We start from the raw sequence: 18,101 nt of genomic DNA on the forward strand, positions 1-18,101 counted from the left end.
ACTTCTTCACTGTTCACTAGTGTTATGATCCCAGTGTTTTTCTAGAACAGCAATGCGATAAGCATTTACATAGCTTCCAACACGCTACCTTATTGTTCCACACTCAATAGTGAAACGTGCGACCATTTCTCTAGAGTGCCACACGGTTCAAACTGCCAATGTAAACCAAATGCGTCAGCAGCAGGAAAGGTGGGTTAGAGACCCACCAGATCCATCACACCACAACTCTCCTGTTGTCAGCTAGGACTGAACCATAAGGGTGAGGAGCGGGCAGGGAAGGGTGTGCAAAACAAGCACCAGCCACCAACAGCCCTAGTTGGTTGGTGTTTGATGACAATTTCATTTCTAACATTCTCTGGTGTTATGCAATAACAATCTCTATGTTCTTTGTATCACTGAAGCTTAGGCTCTTGTACAGTTAGGGAAAAAAAACCCCTTTTGCTTTACCTGGTTTACTCTGTTCTTTCTTTTTCATGTCCAGCTCATCAGTTAACCTACGGATCTCATCATGAGCCATGTGTAACCTATGGGCTGCTTCATCCAGATCTCGCTCAACACATACTCGCAGCTTCCTTTCCCTCTCAAGTTCCTCATCACATGCCTGAGGGAAAATTGTACGTTTTAGCCTTACAGACAAGTTAATAAAATGCATTCTGGACAGACAGCACAAATGAGGCCTATTTCTCCCTTCAAAATCTTATCTGTATGTGAATTCTCCTTCCCCCAACCCGATCCCCTCCTTTTTCAGCTACAGACAAAACTACGTGTAGTTCTAAGCACATCAAAGGGTCAGGGAGAAGGTTTTTTAGCAGGACTTTTTCCGTGGTATACAGATGTTCACCCATAGAGGAAACTTAGAAAAATTACCCCTCTTCTGACATATTTTTATTGTGCATTTGTATGTTAATTTTGTGAACTGCTGTAAAACTTGTCCTTTGTGGAAACAGACAAGTACAAAAGCCTGAAATAACAGACCTTTCTAATCACGGTCGTCATCAGAAACTGCAAAGATACGGAAATAGAACTCAGTATGTAAGAAATGGAGTAAAATGAAAACAAAATTTTCTTTATAATATGATTAAATATGTGAAGGTCAGGAAAGATAAAAAGGAAAAATTTACATTTCCAGGTTTTCCACTCCAAGCCTTGAGGGGAGGAAGTGCAAATGGAAAAATCCCCACATTTTTAACAGGCTCTCTCATCTGTAGGCTACAATCTGTTAGCTTAGGGTTAAAAAGACCAAGAGGTGAGCAAAGGTAACAAACTTTTACATTTCTAATGCAGTTGCTCAGCCCAAGACAGCACTGAATTGCGCTCACAAACCACTGACTAAACAAGAAAATCCATGGTGACAGGACTCTTAACACACAAGACACATTGGCAAGTGCTTCCCAGTCAAAAATATACAGCATATAGTATTTTACTGCTTAAATTTCTAGAGCTACGTAAGTTCACATTTTGAGGTTTCCTAAAAGATGTCTTAAAATTTGTGGCATCTTATCAATTAACAGGAAACACTCACTACACAGTTCATATTCTGTTAATTAGGTGCAAAGTTGGCCAGCACTTGAGACACTATGGCCTTGGCATTCACAGTCCCTGGAAGAAAGGGCGATTCAGCTGGTATGTAATGGCAACGCTGCTTGTACCATAACATTCCTTTCAAGTCAGTTTTTCTGGTCTTCCTGTATCAAGCTTGTCGGGATACTTAACGAGTGTGTTTCTGTATCACAGCCCGTCATAAGCTGTATCACAGATACTAGGATGCCCGAGAGCCTTTATTCTTCATCTCTATAAAAATATACCGTTCGCTTTCATGACGGACAGCTAGTCACACAGCAGTATGTGATTTCTGATACATTTGACAAAGATGAAGGAGACAGAAATAAAAGGAAAAAAAAAATGTTCCACTCTGCTTTTTGTTAAATATATCAACATTCCTCTCTCAGAAATTAAAGCGCATTACTACTACTACTACTACTTAGCATTTCTATAGCGCTGCCAGGGTTACGCAGCACTGTACAAGTTTAGACAAGGGGAAGGACAGTCCCTGCTCAAGAGAGCTTACAATCTAAAGGTTACAAACTATGTAGTCAGTGTAGGTATCAGGAATGGGGAAGGTGGTTAGGCGCCAAAAGCAAGGGAGAAGAGATGGGCCTTGAGTAAGGACTTGAAAATGGGCAGGGAGGGTGCACGGCGTATGGGCTCAGGAAGTCTGTTCCAGGCATAAGGTGAAGCGAGGCAGAAGGGGCGGAGTCTGGAGTTAGCGGTGGTGGAGAAGGGTACAGATAGGAGTGATTTGTCCTGAGAGCGGAGGTTACGGGTGGGAACATATGGGGAGAGGAGGGTAGAGAGGTAATGGGGGGCTGCAGATTGAGTGCACTGGGCCTGACTAGTACCAAGATGGCAAAAGATGAGGCCACGTAAAAAAAGGTCACAGACTGTGACCACCGAACTCTTTCACACTCAAGACAAAAACAAGGGAAAGAACGAGGTTCAGATATCTTTGTTTTTGTAGGCCTCTAATATTGAGAGGAAATTACATAGTAACATAGTAACACAGTAGATGACGACAGAAAAAGACCTGCACGGTCCATCCAGTCTGCCCAACAAGATAACTCATATTTGCTGCTTTTTGTGTATACCCTACTTTGATTTGTACCTATGCCCTTCAGGGCACAGACCGTATAAGTCTGCCCAGCACTATCCCCGCCTCCCAACCACCAGCCCCACCTCCCAACCACCGGCTCTGGCACAGGCCGTATAAGTCTGCCCAGCACTATCCTCACCTCCCCAGCCCTGCCTCCCAACCCCGGCTCTGGCACAGACCGTACAAGTCTGTCCAGCACTATCCCCGCCTCCCAACCACCAGTCCCGCTTCCCACCACTGGCTCTGGCACAGACCGTATAAGTCTGCCCAGCACTATCCCCGCCTCCCAACCACCAGTCCCGCTTCCCACCACTGGCTCTGGCACAGACCGTATAAGTCTGCCCAGCACTATCCCTGCCTCCCAACCACCAGTCCCGCTTCCCACCACCGGCTCTGGCACAGGCCGTATAAGTCTGCCCCGCACTATCCCCGCCTCCCAACCACCAGCCCCACCTCCCAACCACTGGCTCTGGCACAGGCACAGACCGTGTAAGTCTGCCCAGCACTATCCTCACCTCCCCAGCCCTGCCTCCCAACCCCGGCTCTGGCACAGACCGTACAAGTCTGCCCAGCACTATCCCCGCCTCCCAACCTCCAGCCCCGCCTCCCGATCTTGACTAAGCTCCTGAGGATCCATTCCTTCGGAGCTTAGTCAAGATCGGGAGGCGGGGCTGGAGGTTGGGAGGCGGGGATAGGGCTGGGCAGACTTGTACGGTCTGTGCCAGAGCCGCATAAAGTCAGACAACACTTTGTCATAGTCTGACTATATAGTGTCCTTTGTTGGCATTGCCTCTGGTTTGCTTGGCCAGAGCTTTCGATGTCTGGTTTCATCATCATGAATATACGAAGAGCTAAAGTTAGCTGGTTTAAGGATGCAACTATCATTCACCACCAGGCTGAACAAGGCAAGTGTACAAGCACAGAGGATGCATTACCCAGTTTGAGTTTGGAAGCCTACAGAACATGTTTCTGGCACTGACTGAACAAAAGTATGCAGCCTAGTCAACACTACTACTACTACTTAACATTTCTAGAGCGCCACTAGGGTTACGCAGCGCTGTACAATTTAACAAAGAGAGACAGTCCCTGCTCAAAGAGCTTACAATCTAATAGATAAGAGTGAGACAAATATAGGACAATCAAGCCATTGTGACATCACTGATGAGGTTGGCTCTTAGGCATTGGTGGAATGAGGCATTATGACATCACAATCTCAGCTCTGGTTAAATCACTGCTCTGTGTAATAAAAGTGAGCCAAGTATAGGACAGTCGAGCCATTGTGACATCACTGATGAGGTTGGCTCTTAGGCATTGGTGGAATGAGACATTATGACATCACAATCTCAGCTCTGGTTAAATCACTGCTATATGTAATGCTACTACTACTACTTAACATTTCTAGAGCGCTACTAGGGTTACGCAGCGCTGTACAATTTAACAAAGAGAGACAGTCCCTGCTCAAAGAGCTTACAATCTAATAGACAAGTGAACGGTCGGTCCGATAGGGGCAGTCAAATTGGGGCAGTCTGGATTCACTGAACGGTAAGGGTTAGGTGCCGAACGCAGCATTGAAGAGGTGGGCTTTAAGCAAAGACTTGAAGACGGGCAGGGAGGGGGCTTGGCAGTTGTGCAGGAGTCAGATGTACACGATTCCACTTGATGTTTAGTTTTCTTGGGTTGTATCATGAATACATGGGTGGAACAGACTGATCTGCCTCACATCTGGATTCAGCTGATGTTAGTTGATATATTAGTCAGTCAGCCTGACTAGTGCAATTCAAAAGCACGCTCAGTCTAGATATGAAGTCTGCTGCTTCGCACCGCTATGCCACTGGCATACATAAAGCTGCATGTGTTTAGAGGGCTCAATGAGGTTTAATTTATTTATTTATTTATTGCATTTGTATCCCACATTTTCCCACCTATTTGCAGGCTCAATGTGGCTTACAGAGTTTTCTTATGACACAGTCATTCCAGGATGTCACTTTTTTCTTTTTTCCTAACATTTTACCACCAAATAACCAGTTATACTTGTTTGATTTAGCTCACCTCCTGTTCCTGGAGGACTCATAATCTAAGTTTGTGCCTAAGACAATTTATTTATTTGTTACATTTGTATCCCACATTTTCCCACCTATTTGCAGGCTCAATGTGGCTTACATAATACCGTAGGCATACGCCAAGCCAGTAAAGAACAAATACAGAGTGGTATTATGGTAGAATAAGATTCTTTTGTTACAGACGTATTTGCGAATCGTAGCAAGGAGGAGTTGCGTTGAGTCCAGTTCTAGCTTTAATTAGTTGTGTAGCAGGATTCAGGCTTTTAGGTTATGTCAGTAAGGTATGCTTTTTGGAATAGGTAGGTTTTTAGTGATTTCCTGAAGTTCAGATGGTCGTGTTGTTTTCACGGCTGTTGGTAGTACGTTCCACAGTTGTGTGCATATGTAGGAAAAGCTGTTTGCATAAGTTGATTTGTATCCGAGTCCTTTGCAGCTTGTGTAGTGAAGATTTAGGTATGTTCTTGTTGATCTGATTGTGTTTCTGGTAGGGAGGTCTATGAGCTCTGTCATATATCCAATATAGAGTTAAGTGACTTACCCAAGGTCACAACGAGCAGCAGCAAGATTTGAACCGGACTTTCTTGGATGTCAGCCTGGTGCTCTAACTACTAGGTTACTCATCTACTCAACATTCCCAGTTCTTTCACCATTCCTCCTTCCTTCTCCCTACAGGAGGACCCCCCCCCCCATCCCTTGGACACATCTTAACATCTTAAGTGTGCACAGGCACCGAAAATGAAACCATGTCTAAACTTCTCATCTGCTCACCCCTCTCTCTAACTTATCTGCGATTATCAAGAAGCCCTTCTGCACCCAAGTCTTTTCAACTTTTTCCAGCCTGTTATGGCGTATTGCAGAGAATTTATTCAGAGTCTCTGGTGTAGCAGAAGTTGAGTCTGATATCCGGTTTCTACCTAACTCACACCAAACACCTGCAATACTAGCAATCAGAAATCTGGAGGAATTCCGTTCAACATTATCTGGTAATAGTTACAAGAGGAACACCTTAGACCCTTGATCTTCACTCCCAGTCCCCAAGGGCCACCAATGAATCAGCTTTTCAGGATACTCCTAATGAACATGCACGAGAGATCTGCATGTCTACTACCTCCATGGTATGCAAATTTCTCTCACATATATCATTTTTAGTACTTGAGTGCAAGTCTAATGTCTCAGCATGATGGTGCACCTTTCTGATCAACTACAGCCTCAGCCTTTCCTGGAGACCTTCTTTTTCTATTCTTCAGTTAAGTATTCACCTAAGACCTGGAACCAGCATCTGGCTACCAAGGACTTGAAATAAAATATCAAATATTATTCTCTAAGTGCAAATGTATTTTATAGATAAAGATACATATAAACAAACAGCACGTGTACATCTCTTATAAATCTCTCTATATATTGTGTTTTTAGTGGTACCATTCTGTTTTCTTCACATATCCAATCTGCAGATAGACTACTTTTCAGATTCAAAAGTGGTTTTTAGACAATTTGTTAACCAACTACCCCTCTTCTGGGGGTCTGGCTTGTTTTTTTTTTTTTTTTAATTTTATTGAATTTACATATAAATAAAAATACAAGCTTACACTTGAGAGGAAAAACAGACTTATTATTACGACAAAAAGAAAAAATATTTAACTAGTAGGAATTATCTTATTACATCTTCTTTAGACCACCAAAAAAAAAAGTGGGGAGAATTTAATTATTCAGGAGATAAACAGTAAAGCAAATTTAAAGAATATCGCTTTGCACGCCTTATACCGGTCTCAATTCCATTCTATAACTCAATCTTAGATATCAAGCTGATACTAATTTTTTAATTTTAACAAAACCACTTAATTGTTGCGGAGAGAAGATATATTTAAGTCCCAAGTATTTTAATACACATTTGCACGGGTAGTTAAGGTAAAACGAGGCCCCTATTGCTAGGGCCTCTTTTCTTATGGCCAAAAATGCGGCTTGTTTTAATGACAATACGTAATCCCATTAACATGATTGTTATAACCTTCCCGTGCATGGCTGCACGTCCACGTTGATCTGGTTGTAAATCTGACAAAAACTGTGACCACAGCCAGGCATTAATCCCGTGGGAGTCTTGGAAGGGAATGAATTTTTGAATTCACTTCCTGCCTTTTTAGTTCAAGAATTATGCAAAAGTCTTGCTAAGAGCAGAGCAGCTGTGTTTGCTGACTCCAGGTGTGCAATGCAAACGGAAGACCCCTCAACCTGTTTTATATCAGGGAATATCAGTGGGGTCTGAATGCCATAGCTCTAGGTTCTACATTTGCTGCTCCATATATTATGCTAATTATATACCTTTCGTGTGTCATATTCCTTTCCTACTGTTTTAAAGTTTTAAACTGTAAACCACTTTGGCCTGTGACGAAAGGTGGTATATAAAATACTAATAAACATAATTTTGTGGATTGCTGTCATTAATATAAAATTGGACTCTTCCAAGATTGGAACAAGGCAATAAAGGGGTTAAAGGTATTTAGATTTTAATGATTCATGGGCTGGCTACCTTGTGAAGACGCTGCAGAATATTGGTGTAGAGAGGATGAATGTAGCAACTGGTAAGAGTACAGTGTTTAGCACAATTGTATGGCTTGTGAAAAATACTGGTAGAAAGGAGGACTGCAGAGGCTCCCTGCCATTCATGGTATAGAAAACGGTAGTCGATGGTGCTGAAGGTAGGATTTGCCACAATGAATAGAGCAGTTAGAAAATCTGTGCACCTCTGTATTTGAATGGAGATAGAACAGCATCAGGATTAGCTAATACATGGGGAGCCTGTCTCGATAGTCGCCAACGCACCGCTAGGGTCAGCGTTGCTTACACATCATTGAGGATTCCTGCTGTGGTGCTGTGGGCACCCTTGGCTCAAGGCACATGCAGAGGAGGGTTTGCAAGATTTCTTAGAACTCCGTGAGCTTGCGAGCCTGTGCTGGAGGAGGCCGCATGCTACTAAGATAACAGGTATTCTGGTAAGACCGTGTACTGCACATCCTCTAATATAAGGGCTTAGCTGTTGGTGCAGTAGTAACATCTTCGGGAAGACAGAATTCTGCTGCCTGTAACACAAATGTGAAATTCACTTGTGAGGGGCTCTGCCATTTTATTTTTTTAATGCAGCACAATGGCCTCCTTCAGCAAAGTGGATCTTATAAGTCAACGGAACTCATGCCACAGAATCCTTCCAGTTCCATGAAGCAGCCCATAGGACTGTGCGTTTAACACCAGGGCACTGAACCTTTTGGATTGCCAACCAAACAATAGCTATATTCAAAGCCCCTACAGGTACTACTTTGGCACTACTGAAAAGGGCGGAGTGAGATGAGGTTGTTTTTTTTTTTTTTTAATGATTATAAAACATATAAATTGGCTTCTCTAGGTCACCTGAGGGAAAAAGCATTTTAGCCTCATCAAGTCTGAGACCTACTGGTACTACTAGTGAGCCTGTTGAGCAAAGCATGATTTCACCACTATTCACTGATGTACCTGCTGGTGCCTCAGTATGGCCCGTTGGATCAGGTCATTGTCACGTAGTGACTGTTTTCTTGCCTGTGCTCACCTCGCCCTCTGGTGGCCAGAACCGGTGGCTGCTATGGACTGTCAGTTTGAATTCCAGTCCCACCACAGTGACTGCTCTTAGTTGTTTTATGACACTTCATGAGTACCGTACAGTGCTTTTTCTTTATCCAGCCTTGAGGACTTCTCGTGAAGCTGTAGCGGAGAGAAGGCATCAGTGGGGGTCTGCTGTTAACCCAGTTTCTACTATTGATTCTTCTATCACACTCCTCGACTACCGCTGCAGACTTCTCTTGGATCCAGCCCTATGGGATACTCCTGAAGCCGACGCTGAAAGAAAGCGTCTTGAAAGTCCCGAGTCTTTGGCTTTCCAGTGGGCTTTTTACCATTCCAGTTTCAGCCTAGATGCTGAGTCCAGATCGAGTTGCAGTGCCAGCCAAGATGCTGAGTCCGGATCGAGTTGCAGTTCCAGCCAAGCTGCTGAGTCCAAGTCGAGTTCCAGTTCCAGCCCAGATGCTGAGTCCAAGCCGAGTTCCAGCTCCAGTCAAGTTGCTGAGTCCATGCCAAGTTGCAGTTCCAGCCTAGATGCTGAGTCCAAGCCAAGTTCCAGCTCCAGCCAAGATGCTGTGTCCACTCCGAGTTTGAGTTGCAGCCAAGATGATGCTGAGTCCACTCCGAGTTTGAATTGCAGCCAAGATGATGCTGAGTTCAAGTCAAGTTCCAGTTCCAGCCAAGTTGCTGAGTCCATGCCAAGTTGCTGTTCCGGCCAAGATGCTGAGTCCGGACCGACTCACAGTTCCAGCCCAGATGCTGAGCCTAAGCCCAGTTCCAGTTCCAGCCAAGATGCTGAGTCCAAGTCAAGTTCCAGTTCCAGCCAACATGCTGAGTCCAAGTCAAGTTCCAGTTCCAGCCAAGTTGTTCAGTCCCAGCCGAGTTCTAGCTCCAGCCCAGCTACCCCTGGTCATGTTTTGAAGCTCCTCCATAGGTATCACCATTGTTACCCATGGAGACCTGAATTCCCCATGGAGGTCTGGAGGGGCCTTAAGGGGGAGGTACTGTCACGTAGTGACTGTTTTCTTGCCTGTGCTCACCTTGCCCTCTCGTGGCCAGAACCGGTGGCTGCTATGGACTGTCACCCATTCCAGATTTCAGCCTAGTCCGGTCTGGATCTTCCGGGCTGCCAGACTTGCTTCTCTAGTTTGAGCCTGCACAGCACCCGTAGCTGCCTGGTGATTGCTGCAGCTGAATCTCAGCTGTTGCTGGGCTTATTAGCCATTTGGAAACTCTCTGCTTTGCCTTTGCATTGTGTCTAAGGTCCCTGGTATGTTGTTGTGCTTAGTGCACTTCTGCCTAGTCCAGTTCTTGTTTGAATTTCTTGTCTGAGATCCTTGTCTGATTCTAGTTAGTCTGTGTGTAGTTTAGTTTAAGTTTTATTGCTTATTTCCTTGTCTGGTTTCTGGTCTGTATTCTGTGTCTAGTTCTTGGTTCTCTGTGTTTCTCGTTTAGTGGCTGCCTGGCAGCTTTCAGTCCTAATCCTTATCTGTTTGTGTTTCTTGTTTTGTGGCTGCGTTGGCAGCTTTTAGTCCTACTCTGTTGTGTGTTGCCTGTTGGTATCCAGCCCCTGCCCTGTCCTGCAAAGCCCTGCCGGCCGCCTGCACCCAGGGGCTCAACTCCTGGGGAAAAGCGGCTAAGCGCAGGTGAATACTAGGGTTCTTGCTTTGCCTGTTTCAGCTTGTATGCCTCTGCTGCAACCCCAGTCCGGGGTTCCAGTCCTGTTCTGCCCTGTCCCTGGTTTGAGGGTGGTTTTGCCTGCCGCTGCCGCTCCTCAGCAGTGGCCCAAGGGCTCACAAACCTAGTTCCAGCCTTGAAAGCCTGACAGTAATGGAATTTTCTTCTTCTTATAACCCAGATTGCTCAAGTATGGCTTTATTTCTTTTTTTAATTAATGCAAACGAGTAGAAAGAGATCAATTCACGTCTTGCTGGGCAGATAAAAGTAGATTGAGGGGAAAGCACAATGGTCACAAAGGAGGGACCACTTGATTTCTTCTAGACTCTTCTGGGCTCTGGGAGAGTAGATCTGTTCTGGCACCATCAGGGATGACATCATCCATGAGTGGCAGATTCTATTCTGCTTCTCCATGGGGGAGAAAAAAGAAAAAAAAAAGTATATACAGCACACATACACTTCATTTCCACCTTCTGTTCTCTATTGACTTTGGACTCGCGGTCCTATCTATCTTCTGTAAAAATACCTGGCCAAGTACAACTCTTCCATTTTAGCTGCAGACTTCAAAATTCAAGTGAATTGTATTGACCCAAGTCTTTTGATCTTTCTACTTGCATTTCTATTAGCTTCCTACTGATGTATATTTCGTCATTTCTACACACACACTATATCTATCTATCTGTATATATATATATAAATATATATATATATATATAGAGAGAGAGAGAGAGAGACATACACACACCTTGCTAAATACATCAATACATTTAAAAAAAAGTCTTGAAGAATCACTCGTCAACACCAGAAAGTCCTGCTGCAATACCTGCAGATGTGATTCTTGATTGCTGTTATGAAAACCCAAATTGTGTTCTGTTAAGTCCAGTCTCTCCAGCAGTGTTGCTCTCTCTACCAATAAATAAGCGATCTGTTCACTTGGATTGCTGTGTGAAATGTCTAACAGCCCCTCCTGATCCAGCATCTCCTCCACCTCTTTTGCTTGTGCTTCTAAAAAAAAGAAAAACATGTGCATTATATAACGTGTACCCAATTTTTATGTGGGTACAATTTTACTGCAAAAAATTAAGTGCAGAGATCTGAAAACGGAATCTTCTGCCCCAACCTAAAGCACACCCTCAGAATATTTACAAAATATATACAGTCAATGATATAAATCCTCTGTTTGGATAACATGGAAAAAATAGGGGGATTGTGGTGGCCTAATAATTCAAGCAACGGGCTCAGACTCGGAAGACTAAGATCGTGTCCTGCTTCAAACGCTTGCTGTGACCTTGGCCAAGTTACCATTTCCTTCTGCTTCAAGTATCCAGGTAGGGTGTCAACACTTTAGAGAAGGCTCTCAACATATGCAATTTGTTCTACAGTGCCCTCAAGGCACCGTATAGATGGCGAAATAAAGAAACGAAATACCATGTTGAAGTTGTAAGTGTTCCAATTTAGTTTTGAGTTGGTCATTTTCTTTTTCAAACTTCGAGGCAACACCTTCTCTTTCCTCTGTCAGATTACGGACATGGTCTACATAACTCTCCACCTAGAAGGAAAACATTGAATATTTGTCTTCCTTAAATTGTGCTCGCTTTCACATGAAATTGCAACCAGAGATAGTCAAATCAATTATTGAACAGCAAAATGCATGAACCTGTGTGCTAATTATTCTCTACGCTGCTGATAGGGCATTCATTCTGCTTCACCAGGAAAAGATGGCTAACTACAGATTCATTAACAAAATACACCATTTTCAAGAGCCTCACTTCTTTCATTTCCTCAGCTTGCTGTTGTTGGAGCTTTTCCAGGTCCCGGGTGGCTGACCATAACTTGCCTTCACTGCGCTGATATAGGCACCATAGATATGAGAGTTGCTCACTGGGAGTTGCAAAGGGATCAAGTCCTTCTTCTTTCAGAGTGTCCAATATATCTTCCAGTTGACTCTTTTCCTTAGAAACAAAATTATAGTAAGCAGAAACAACTGTATTATGTCCCATCCTAAGCATGAAGGGATAAAGAAGTAGTTTTCCTTTCACTGTCTTTGGCAAAGACAGTGAGGCTGGCAACAACACAAAATAAGGCATTTTCTTATTTTATTTATTGCATTTGTATCCCACATTATCCCACCTATTTGCAGGCTTAATGTGGCTTACATAGTTTTGTTATGACATTGTCATTCCAGAATATCAGATACAGTTAGTAGTGCGTAGAGATTAAGTAGGGAAGAAAGAGGAAGTGATTGGGCGGGTGATAGTAGAAGTGGATTCTCCTAGCTGGTTGGGAAAGTGAATTAGTGAAGCTGTTGGCTCTCGTTGTAGGCCTTGTTGAAGAAGTGTGTCTTCAGAGATTTGCAAAAGTTATTTGTTTCGACAATTGATTTCAGGTCTGTGGGTAGAGCATTCCATATTTGCATGCTCGTGTAGGAGAAGGTAGTGGCATGCATCAGCTTGTATTTTAGCCCTTTACAGCTGGGGAAGTTCAAATTGAGAAATTTGCGGGATGTTCTTGTGGCATTTCTGGGAGGTAGGTCCACTAGGTTTACACTTTTGTGGACCTGCTCTTCCTAAAAAGATACGTCTTTCGAAGGCACGTTTGTCTTTCAACCGATTACTGAATGGAATGTTTTGGTTAGACATTCAAGTCCCAAAACTGAAGACTATTATCTGTTGTTTCTTTTTAAGAGAGTTGGAATAATTTAGGAGATGTCACCAGGGAACACGAGAATAGCTATACTGGGTCAGACAATGGTCCATCCGGCCCAGTACATTTGTCCTTTAGATTGTAAGCTCCTTGAGTAGGGACTGTCCTTCTATGTTAAATTGTACAGCGCTGCGTAACCCTAGTAGCGCTTTAGAAATGTTAAGTAGTAGTAGTAAGTTGCAGCTCTGAAAAACTCAAGTTCACTGGATTAAAGCAGGCTTTTGAGGTGGCAGCTCCAGCCTGTAGTCAGTAATCTACGAGGGCTTTGTGGACCAGGCAAGTTTGCTGGGCTGAGCAGTTGCCCAAGGCTTTCCTAGGAGGTGGCACAGCTTTCCAAGCCTGTCAGTTTAACACCGTCAATGACTACTCCTCTTACTACAGATGATATAAAAAAGGGCCTCTTAAATTAACCCCGTGCTACCCATTTTCCTTGCAGTTTACAAAAGAGGAACCAATTCTTCAGGGATAGCCAATGTGTTAAAAGAATAAGAGGGAAATATTATGAGTGCAGTTTAGCAAATTTTCAAAAGAAAAATTATACACGTTTCTGTTTTGAAAATTACCCCATGAGTTTGTGTGCTCAATTTACACTTGTGCTTTACCATAACAATTTTTCTGGATTACTTTATGCACATATGCATGTATTTTTACAAATCAAACCTATAAATGGCAAGTGACCGACTCACCTGCAAATGCGCAATAGAGACTTCCCTCTCTGTCCCGCCCCCGCGTCAAGACTTGATGACGGGGGAAGGGGGGCGGGACAGAGAGGGAAACTGCGCTGAAGGGGAGGGAGGGAACCGCTGACGTCGCTACCGCTCCCCCCCCCAAGGTAGCCGCTACCGCCCCCCCCCACCCCCGGAGTCGCCACCACCCCCCCTTCACCCGGCCCGGGCCCTCTCTTCGTTATTCAACTTACAGCAGCGCCGAAACAGCAGCAAGCAGCTCAGCTTCAGCTCCCGTCGGCCTTCCTTCCCTGCCTGTGCCCCGCCCTCGCCGACGTGACGTCACACGAGGGCGAGGCACAGGCAGTGAAGGAAGGCCAAATGGGAGCTGCTGCTTGCTGCTGTTTTGCCGCTGCTGTAAGTTGAATAACGAAGAGAGGGCCCGGGCCGGGTGGAGGGATGGCGGCAACTCCGGGGGTGGGGGTGGGGGGGGGTACGGTAGCGGTGGCGACCTCGTGGGGAGGGGGAAGGAAAACCCCAATATCAGCCCGTTTTTACGGGCTCAATGGCTAGTATGAACATAAACAGACACCTGTTCCCTGACATCACCCAGAATACCTCCATGCACTCTAGGTAAATTTACACATCCTCTTAGCAAAACATCTCTTTATAGAATTCTGCACAGGTATCAAACATATAAATGGCAAGTGACCGACTCACCTGCAAATGCGCAGTATAGTTGGAACGCTGAGAGTATAGAAGTCCAAGCCACGCCTCCACCAGCAGTACAGCCCAATAGAGAGGAGGGCTTGGACATGGGCGTGGAAATCGGAGGAGGAGGGAGCAGGGAGGGAAGGAGGGGGCGGAACTGAGGGAAACAGAAGCTGGGGGGGAGGGCAGGGGAGAGAGCAGGGTTGGTGGACGGGGGGAGGCCATAGGAAAACAAAAAACTAGCCCGTTATTACGGGCTTAACGGCTAGTTATATGTATAAAAAGTAGGAGCACCCCTGTTCCCAGGGGTGTAGTTGCAATATACATACATATTTTATAAATACTAAAACCAACCTCACTGGAATGGATAATCTACACTGCAACAAAAAAAGAATCCACCCTTTTCAGCATTATAACCTGCTGACCCAGGCTGGAATTTCCCATAACATTGATGACAATTTGGGACACTGTTAGATGATGACATGGCAGTTTACACAGATTTAGTAAGATCCATGTATCTCAGAGACGTCAGACGCACAGAAACAGAAGCCTGCGCAGCCTTCTACATGGAATGTTGCTAGTGGAATAGCAACATTCTATGTAGAATCTCCAATAGTATCAACATTCCGTGTAGAATCTCCAATAGTAGCAACATTCCATGTAGAATCTCCAACAGTAGCAACATTCCATGTAGAATCTTCAATAGTATCTATTTTATTTTTGTTACATTTGTACCCTGCGCTTTCCCACTCATGGCAGGCTCAATGCGGCTTACATGGGGCAATGGAGGGTTAAGTGACTTGCCCAGAGTCACAAGAAGCTGCCTGTGCCTGAAGTGGGAATCGAACTCAGTTCCCCAGGACCAAAGTCCACCACCCTAACCACTAGGCCACTCCTCCACTGTTGCTACTATTGGAGATTCTACATGGAATGTTGCTATTCCACTAGCAACATTCCATGTAGAAGTCGGCCCTTGCAGATCACCAATGTGGCCACGCAGGCTTCTGCTTCTGTGAGTCTGACGTCCTGCACGTATGTGCAGGACGTCAGACTCACAGAAACAGAAGCCTGCGCAGCCTTCTACATGGAATGTTGCTATTCCACTAGCAACATTCCATGTAGAAGTCGGCCCTTGCAGATCACCAATGTGGCCACGCAGGCTTCTGCTTCTGTGAGTCTGACGTCCTGCACGTATGTGCAGGACGTCAGACTCACAGAAACAGAAGCCTGCGCAGCCTTCTACATGGAATGTTGCTAGTGGAATAGCAACATTCCATGTAGAATCTCCAATAGTAGCAACATTCCATGTAGAATCTCCAATAGTAGCAATAGCAACATTCCATGTAGAATCTCCAACAGTAGCAACATTCCATGTGGAATCTTCAATAGTATCTATTTTATTTTTGTTACATTTGTACCCTGCGCTTTCCCACTCATGGCAGGCTCAATGCGGCTTACATGGGGCAATGGAGGGTTAAGTGACTTGCCCAGAGTCACAAGGAGCTGCCTGTGCCTGAAGTGGGAATCGAACTCAGTTTCTCGGTTCCCCAGGACCAAAGTCCACCACCCTAACCACTAGGCCACTCCTCTGATACGTACACAATTGAATATTGCACTAGATTGGTTCCTATGAGTTTTGCAAATTAGTGGAGGATTGATGATGGATATCTGAGCCAAAGCTGTAGCCTTATACTAGCATATTGAAAATAGCAAGCTCTATGAACCATTGTGCAGTTCTATTGACTGAAATCCCCCCCTTACACTTATTGTAATGGTATGTCAATGTTCTTAAAAACATGAAAATTTTGGGAAGAGGTCTTTTTCTGTTATAATAGTCCAAGAAAGACTGAACTGTAGTTTGAACTATTTTTTGCAAATAATCTAAAGAAAAGAATTTACAAAATTGAAAGAAGCATCCATAATTTACCCAAAACAGATTTCAAACTGTGTTTGCCTGCAACAGGGGTCTGACAACAAAACATTAAAATATAATGTAAACAAGATAAAAATTACATCAATATTGCATATATAAAACATGATGTGCTGGTGTCCATGCAGAAAAGTGTAACCCACAAAGAATAAATAATAATATGTGCAATAAATTTTGAGAATGAAAGTACATCCAGGAAACATGCAAAGTACAATGATGATGCAGTGCAGATAAATGACAGGAAATAATATGCAGCTGAGCTAAGTGGAAACACATGCATTATCCATAATAAAACACATACACTGTGAAATCCAAAATGTGAGCAAACGAGCTTTACACTGTGCATGATTACATAACAGAAATATATCCACTGCGACCGTCTCTGATACCTTCAAACATGCTGTAGTCACCCCACTCCTCAAAAAACCTTCTCTGGATCCCACCTCTCCTTCCAACTATCGTCCCATCTCCCTCCTCCCTTTCTTATCCAAGATACTAGAACGTGCTGTCCTCCATCGCTGCCTCGACTTTCTTTCTTCTCAAGCTATTCTTGATCCACTCCAATCTGGCTTTCGCCCCCTTCACTCAACTGAAACAGCACTTGCTAAAGTCTCCAATGATCTATTCCTGGCTAATTCCAAAGGGCTCTGTTCTATCCTCATCCTTCTCGATCTTTCTGCTGCTTTTGACACTGTTGATCACAGCCTTCTCCTTGGCACGCTGTCCTCACTTGGATTTCAGAACTCTGCTCTTTCCTGGTTTTCTTCCTATCTCTATCTCTCTCAGTGTATACTCTGGTGGATCCTCCTCTCTCTCTATCCCGCTCTCAGTGGGTGTACCTCAAGGATCCGTTCTAGGACCTCTCCTTTTCTCTATCTATACTTTCTCCCTCGGTGCTCTAATCTCATCCCACGGTTTTCAATATCACCTTTACGCTGATGACTCCCAGATCTACCTCTCCACACCAGAAATCTCAGCTGAGATCCAGGTCAAGATATCTACCTGCCTGTCTGACATTGCTGCCTGGATGTCTGACCGCCACCTGAAGCTCAATATGTCCAAAACTAAGCTCCTTATCTTCCCACCTAAACCAACCTCTCCCCTTCCCCCACTCTATTTCTGTCGACAACACACTCATTCTTCCTGTCTCATCTGCTCGTAACCTTGGGGTCATCTTCGACTCCTCCCTCTCCTTCTCTGCACATATTCAACAGATTGCTAAAACCTGTCATTTCTTCCTCTATAATATCACCAAAATTTGCCCTTTCCTTTCTGAGCACACTACCAGAACCCTCATCCACACTCTCATCACCTCTCGCTTAGACTACTGCAACTTGCTTCTCACAGGTCTTCCACTCAGCCATCTCTCTCCTCTTCAATCTGTTCAAAATTTGCTGCACGATTAATATTTCACCAAAGTCGCTATGCCCATATCAGCCCTCTTCTGAAATCACTTCACTAGCTCCCTATCCGTATACAATTCAAGCTCCTCTTATTGACCTATAAGTGCATTCACTCTGCAGCCCCTCACTACCTCTCCACCCTCATCTCTCCCTACACTCCTTCCCAGGAACTCCGTTCACTAGGCAAATCTCTTCTAATTGCACCCTTCTCCTCCATTGCTAACTCCACACTCCGTTCCTTTTATCTCACCGCACCTTATGCCTGGAATAGACTTCCTGAGCCATTACGTCAAGCTCCATCCCTGGCCGCCTTAAAATCCGGGCTAAAGGCCTACCTGTTTGATGCTGCTTTTGATTCCTAACTTGTCACTTGCTCGTAACCTTTATCTTGTCTTCCTCTCTTCAATAGTCCCTTTCCCTATGTGTCCTATCTGTCTGTCCTACCCTTTCCCTTATTTGTCTTGTCTGTCTGTCCTGATTTAGATTGTAAGCTCTTTGGGCAGGGACTGTCTTTCTTCATGTTCAATTGTGAAGCGCTGCGTACGACTGGTAGCGCTGTAGAAATGATTTGTAGTAGTATAGTGAGATCCAATATATGTAAAAATGTGAAAAAACATGTTCAAAAGTGAAAAGTGACAACAGTGTGTTTTGCCTGTGAGAAACTATATCCAAGGCCTTGTTGAAACCCAAGTAACACTACATCTAATGTTTTCCCTGATG

The 18,101-nt window shown here is 44.3% G+C and overlaps 1 protein-coding gene across 8 annotated transcripts in view; it reads right to left on the reverse strand.

Moving 5' to 3' along the window:
- The window catches only part of CCDC30 (coiled-coil domain containing 30), a 115,274-nt gene that overhangs the window by 91,336 nt on the left and 5,837 nt on the right, over positions 1–18,101 (reverse strand). For 5 of the 8 annotated variants that reach the window (XM_030185570.1, XM_030185569.1, XM_030185571.1 and 2 more), the window contains exons 3-6: positions 11,739–11,921; positions 11,398–11,518; positions 10,793–10,974; positions 448–601 (exon numbers count right to left, since the gene is read on the reverse strand). In XM_030185570.1, the coding sequence (XP_030041430.1) occupies positions 448–601; positions 10,793–10,974; positions 11,398–11,518; positions 11,739–11,921 (640 nt within the window). The remainder of the gene's footprint in view (positions 1–447; positions 602–10,792; positions 10,975–11,397; positions 11,519–11,738; positions 11,922–18,101) is intronic. The other 3 variants (XM_030185568.1, XM_030185572.1, XM_030185575.1) reach the window with 3 other exon arrangements.

The sequence above is a fragment of the Microcaecilia unicolor genome, chromosome 13 (assembly GCF_901765095.1).
Source record: "Microcaecilia unicolor chromosome 13, aMicUni1.1, whole genome shotgun sequence".
NCBI lineage: Eukaryota > Metazoa > Chordata > Amphibia > Gymnophiona > Siphonopidae > Microcaecilia > Microcaecilia unicolor.